This window comes from Sinocyclocheilus rhinocerous, unplaced genomic scaffold, assembly GCF_001515625.1.
Source record: "Sinocyclocheilus rhinocerous isolate Xijiao unplaced genomic scaffold, SAMN03320098_v1.1 scaffold540, whole genome shotgun sequence".
Lineage (NCBI taxonomy): Eukaryota > Metazoa > Chordata > Actinopteri > Cypriniformes > Cyprinidae > Sinocyclocheilus > Sinocyclocheilus rhinocerous.
This window is the reverse complement of record NW_015653461.1, coordinates 293,535-300,152: the sequence shown is the minus strand read 5'-3', so window position 1 is coordinate 300,152 and position 6,618 is coordinate 293,535. Positions and strand designations below refer to the sequence as shown.

Genomic DNA, 6,618 nt, shown 5'->3' with positions numbered 1-6,618 from the left:
AGAAGCCACGTTTATTGCAAAATATGCACATTTATCAAATATTTAAGTGTTTTGAGAGAGTAGGAGGAGACTGAGTGGAGTGGGCGGAGCTCTGTTGCTAGATGCAACTCTCTCATTGGTTGGCATTTTCTGTACAGCATCATGGGTAATGTAGTTTTTAACCACAAATTCTACTATTAAACACGATGATTTAAAACGTAACTTGAAATAATGCGAACTGATTGCTTCAACAAAAGCATATACCATTAATTAATAAGCCCAGAGCTCACAGTGGGTCTGTCTTTAAAGATTTATAAGTTATTATTAAAAATCAATTTCCCTATGGCGAAAATGAGTAGCATTTTTACTTCTGGAACCTGACTGTTGCACTCCATAAGGAATATTTCATAACATTTCTGTCATTATTTACTTTATTTACCTGTGATTCCAAAATCCAAAGAACAAATTTCTATATATTCTATATTTATAAAATAGACTTCTATTACAGACTGAAAAAAATAATAATACTGGTGTAAACTATTCCTTTAAAACTGTATAAAATGCAAAGATTTCCATTTGATTTCATTCTGCTGTGGTCAGGATTCATCCACGTGTGCAGGCCTCATTGTAAAAGCGCAGTGAACGTTTATCCTCGCGTTATCTAAAGGAAATAGCCCCAGCACCTCATCAAATGGAGAATGACCTTGGCAGACCGGGTCTGAAGGACATGTTTTGAGGCTCTTTTGATCTCTCGTTTCCAGCAATAAAGGCCTCGGCACATATTAACGCACATAGGTCTTCATAAGTGCCAGTCTTAGCCAGAGCTCATATAGACAAACGTCTGGCGGCTGTAACCTCTCGTCTTCTGTTATTGCTGGATATTCAGTTTAAGAGGGTCATGAGTCACGGCCACAATGGAAACAAATTGTTTTTTGAATGTCGAAATGAGGAACGAGGGATTTTGAGGGGTTCACTGTACGGTCACGTTCAGACGAGGGTTGAGAATCCAAATTGAGTTCTTATTCAGAATCACTTCCATTTTTTATGACTTTCCATTCCGTTATTGGATTTGAACGTCTCTATTTTTGCACAGATGAGAGTGGAAAATATTTCCAAACATCTTTCTTCCTCAAAAATACAGAAAGATTCATTGATAGAAATCAGAATTAATAGAATTATCATTAACTGAAATCAGAATCTTCAAAACCAAGCAGCGTTCCAACTTCACTTAGTCCTTTTTTTTTTATTTTTATGCATGGTTCAGTTTTGTCTCCATTAACATATCTTGTTAATGAACATTTTAGAGGTTGTCAGAAAAATGAATTAGCTCATTCTTAGTTTCATGCATGGCCTAAAACGCTTGTCGGCTCGATTTAATGTGGTGGGATGTTTGGGAGAAGATCTCAGCCAGAGGTTGTGACTAACAGAACAGATTCTGGATGATTTTTCTCCTCTTTCTGTCTCCAGAGAGAAATTTCACCCCAAAACGCACATTACACCACCATATCATGTTTGCTGAATGAAACCCAATATCTGTTTCTTACTAATTTTAGGTTGCCGATTCCAAAAATAGTGATAGAAGATTTGCATACTTTCCCACAAAATATGATGTATTTGCTAGCATTTTTGCTTTTGATAACCATTTGTACAGTGAAGGAGTCTTATATTCTTCCTTAATCAGCAGAAAAACACCATAAACACATGATTGTTTTTTTGTTTTTTTTGACTTTTTTTCACTATTTTATGCCTTTATGCTTGATTTCCACTTTTTCTGTTACTTTGCAGATTGTAAGTTAAATAATACAGTTTGAATACTTCTTTTTGTCATTAAAAAAAATAAGCTTTCAACATTTTACTGCTTTTGTTATCTTGAGAAATGCATTAAGGTTATATGTAATATATATGATATTAGGCCTTTTTGCAAATCGGCAGAATTTTTTGATGCTTAAAAATTTCAAGGCTTTAGTTTCTTTAAGCAAAATGCTATATAACGTGTGTATAATGTCCATCTTTATTTTTGGTGTGAAGTGACCTGATCCTGTACTTGCATTCATCTGAATGTGCCGTGGTCTGTCAGTGATGCTTACAGCAGCAGGTTTTGCTAGTTTGAAATGTAAATGACTGTAAATGCTGATTTTGTCTTTGCGGTGAGGAGAGCTGAGACGAAGGTCGGTTTCAGTCGAGCAGCGATTAAGATTTCAGCTCCAGTCCAGAGAGTTTTACTGTTTCATTGAGTTTGACAGGAGCGGACGACCTTTGATTCTCCCGGATATGAATAATGGACTATATGTACATGCAAATGTAGTTTGAAGCATTTATATTGACGTGTAGGGAATGCAACTAGCCATGCCAGAGTCAACCGTTCGATTCCTGGCTTTCATATGCTGCAAGTCGCCCAGGATAGATGCATAATGCCAAATGCACGTATCTGAAGAGATACTGAAGTCATGATATTGTGCATCAGTTTAGAAATGCATGATATAGTTCTGTTTTATATTTCTTCAAATAACATTTGTTATCTTAATCAATCATGCATTTATTTATTTTATCTTAAACAGCATCATTAGCCCTATTTAGATGTGAGTGACTAGTTTAATAGGATGTCCACATGGACCTTGTGATTTCAGACCCATCAGAATTGCATTTGTCAGTTTTTCTTGCTTATTACCTACCGTTTCTCTGCTAGAAATCTAAGAACTTTCTCATACTTTGTGTGCAATTTTCAGATTCAACAATTTGAATTTTAAGCTAGTGTTTACTGTTTTCTTTGCTGCCATAGAAACTCATTACTGAAAGCAGCATCACATTTTCCAATGAAAAATAATAAAAGAATTGCATGTGCATGTGCATGCATGTGTTGCAGATAGCAGATGCTTTATCCAAATCAACTTACATTGCATTCAAGGTTTACATTTTGTTAGTTCACACCTCATAATCGAACCCAAAACAATGAAGTTGCTAGAACCATTTTTTTTTTTCTGTTTGAGCTTCAAGAACGCATTACATGACATTTTGTAACTGTAACTCATTTAGAAAACCAATCCCATCTGAATAGTGCTAACAGAATTCATTTTATTTTAATAGATTGTTTTGTAGCCTAGAACAATTCAGTTGTATTTCTACTTGCAGCACTGAATTACTTTATGTATTCTGTTGGGTTTCTTGTCACTTGTGTGTCCTGTGTTTCGTGTTTTTTTTTTTTTTACATGCCTGTATCCCTGATCACTCTCAGGAGACCGTGACTGTCTAACACAGCACAAGTCAAGTGCTCATCTTTTGCTCTTTATTGTTTGCTCTTGTTTTTAGAATGATACATTAAAAATGATAATATTGAGAAATATTATTACAATTTAAAATGACACATTAAACAAGCTACTAACAAGTAGGAGATAATTACCATTCAAAAGGTAAATTTTTTTTAATGTTTTTGAAAGAAGTCTCTTCTGCTTGCATTTACTTGATCAAAAATACAGTAAAAACTGTAAAATTCCGAAATATTACAATTAAAAAAAACTGTTTTCTGTGTGAATATATTGTAAATGTAATTTATTCCTGTGATCAAAGCTGAATTTTCAGCATCATTACTCCAGTCTTCAGTGTCACATGATCCTTCAGAAATCATTCTAATATGCTGATTTGCTGCTCAGGAATCATTTGGTTAATATAAAAATATATATTAATATTATTGTTTATAGTAGTATTACTGCACAATGTTTTTTCTCATTTTTGTGGAAGCCATGGTTCATTTTTTAAGGCTTCTTTGATGAATAGAATATTCAGATGCATACTTTCATGCTTGTTTTGACTTATTTTAAAAAAAGCATTTATTTGAAATAGAAATCTTTTGTAAAATTATTAATGCCTTTCCTTTCAGTTTTGATCAACTTGTTGCTTTTTGTTGAATAAAAGTGTTCATTTTTTTGTAGAGAAAAAAAAGTGACTTTTTTTGGTGTTCTTTGCGGAACAAAACACTGCAGCATAATTTATATGAACATCCAAAAACATTTTTCATTTTTGCTGAAACATGACACTTTTTTTCAGGATTCTTTTGCATAGAAAGTTCAAAAACAGCATTTTTTTTTTTTTAAATATGGAAATCTTTTTCGTCACTTTTAATCAATTTAATGAGTCCTTGCTGAATAAAAATATTAATTTCTTTAAAAAAAAAAAAATCTTACAGACGGCAGACTTTTGTACAGTATATACTACATACTAGCAACGTTTTATTCCTACAAGTATCATATTACCTCTGTCACCCAACATACTAACATTATCTACATCAACCTGATCTCCGCAATCTCCCGGGGATCCTTCAGCGCGCTGCTATACAGTGTGACTCATGATTCTCGATTGAAATAAAAGCTTCCTAACCTACAATCATCAAACAGCCCTCGACACTCGCTCTCCCTCATTTCTCTCCGCCGCGCTGCAAATGACTGTTATCTCATCAAATGGATGAGTCGTTCTGTAATTTGAAGGCAATTGCTGGTCATTTTCAGAGCCGTTGTGCAGCTCTCGTCTGTGTCTGTGCGCTCCGACTGCCGGCGAGAGTTCATTGAGATTATTAGGCTTTATCTGGAGAGGGAAAGGAAGCCCTTGGCTGATGACTGAGGTGGATGACTAATTGAATATTTTGTAAAGCGCACTTATCTGATTACTGTGTGTGTTTCCTTGTAGGTGATGAAACGTGTGAAGCCGGGCGTGAAAGAGTATGAGATGGAGAGGTGAGTACTGATCAATTGATTGATTTGATTGATTGATTGCGCTGCCGGTGTCTCCTGTGCCCTGATTAAATCCTCTCTCCTAAAGTGTTGCTTAATGATGTAACTCGCACTCTTTTCCCATGAACTCGCTCTCTGAATCAGCCCATGTTTGCACTCACTGAGAACCGAGCCAAGTAACGGTTTTATTACATAACCTGCTCACAAACAAATGTGCATCATAGACTTCTGTGCTGTTTTGGCAAGATATTTTAACATCCGAAAACATCCATTTGTTTTTTATCAGTCTAGTGTTGTTGTTTTGAAAACCAGATTGGTTTGAACGGTTTGATTGGATGGTTAATGTAAATTATGTGGTTTACAAACAATTAAAGTGGGATTCATTTGAGTGTGCGCACGTAAGTACCTCTTTAGCATGTGTTATTTTTTTTTGTTTGTTTGTTTTTTTGTAGTGAAATTGTATAGTTTATTGCTGTTGATCTATTTTAGATTATTTTAAGTTTCTATTAAATATAAATAAATTCTGTTTTTGGAATTTTAGTATTTCATGCTCATTTCTTACTTTTCTTTACTTGTTTTTATTTATTAATTTTTTAAGGTTTTTTTTTAGTTTTTTTTTTTACTATTTTGACATCATTTTCTCATTTGGCCTATGGAGCCTGTTCTCTTTGAATTTCAATAGAACTTAAATGATATAATTATACTTGTGTGATTGTGTTGGTATGGATATCATGTGTGATTTGTATGTATGAGAAATTTGTGTGTATGAGTGATAATTTTATGATTTTTTTTTTTTAATCTGACACTGCACAAAAAAAATGCATCGTGCAAAATTAATGTTGTTTCTAATCATTGACTTGTCTAAGACTAATAACCCTAAAAAAATCTGCTTGGCGTATGCGGATAATAATTGATTGTTTGTATTTTTCCATTAAAAAAATGTAAACTGGCATTTAAAGGCAGAGTAAGTGATTTTTCAAAAACACTGTAGAAAACTGATTCGGGCCGAATCGCAAAACAAACTTGTAGCCAATCAGCAATAAGGGGCGTGTCTACTCGTGATGTGGAGGAGAGCGCGTTCAGTGCATGGTACGGACATTAGCCGAGCCGAGCGACAGAAAGATAGAGATGGCGGATAAAAAAACAAAAGAGGAAAACGTCTGCGGAAAGATAAGGCAAGAAGTAGGACCCGTGTAAAATATTGGATCAGCTTTCCAGTGCTGGAGAGAACTCAAGGAGCGGAGGCCTGCGATCGGACGCCGAGGTTGCTTTGTTTCTTCTCAATAGGTGAGTAACACCGTGTCTACAACAGCTAAAGTCTGACTACACTGGACGCGATCAAACGACCGTTGAAAACCATTTGAAATTTGTGTCAGCACGTCATAAACAGAACCCGGCAGCAGTTTTCTGTCGGGAATTTTTGCGCCGCGCCGCTCACATCCGTAGACACGGTGTAACATTGGTTTTGCTTTGTTTCACAGAACTAATCGTGGCCTGGGTTGCGTACGTATATGTGGGGCGGAGCGATCAAAATAGGGGCAAGACCCTTTTGGGGTAGGGGCGTGTTTGTTTTGGTGATTTCAAATATCAACATTGGCTACCAGAAATCACTTACTCTGCCTTTAAAAAGAGTGGGATCCCTGAAGAACAGTTCAGCTTCTAATATTTATTAAATTAAATTATTTTTATTTTAATTGTAATTTACAAAAACTAGGAGGTCCCAAAGATTAAAACCCATCTGAAAACAAGAATAGGTCTAGGGGGCCTTCGAATATTGTTGTGGACAATGGCGTGTCTTTGAATTCAAGAAGTTTGAGAACCACTGGTTTAGACTGAATAATCCAACATGGGTTTATTTGAGTTGTTACCTGGACCCTGGTAGGCCTGCGGATGCCCGTGTCCTCCAGAAGGCCATGCA

General features: G+C 35.5%; 1 protein-coding gene across 1 annotated transcript in view; it reads left to right on the top strand.

Moving 5' to 3' along the window:
- Positions 1–6,618, top strand: part of pepd (peptidase D) — a 78,398-nt gene that overhangs the window by 32,382 nt on the left and 39,398 nt on the right. The window contains exon 9 of the mRNA XM_016522045.1: positions 4,657–4,703. Within this exon, the coding sequence (XP_016377531.1) occupies positions 4,657–4,703 (47 nt within the window). The remainder of the gene's footprint in view (positions 1–4,656; positions 4,704–6,618) is intronic.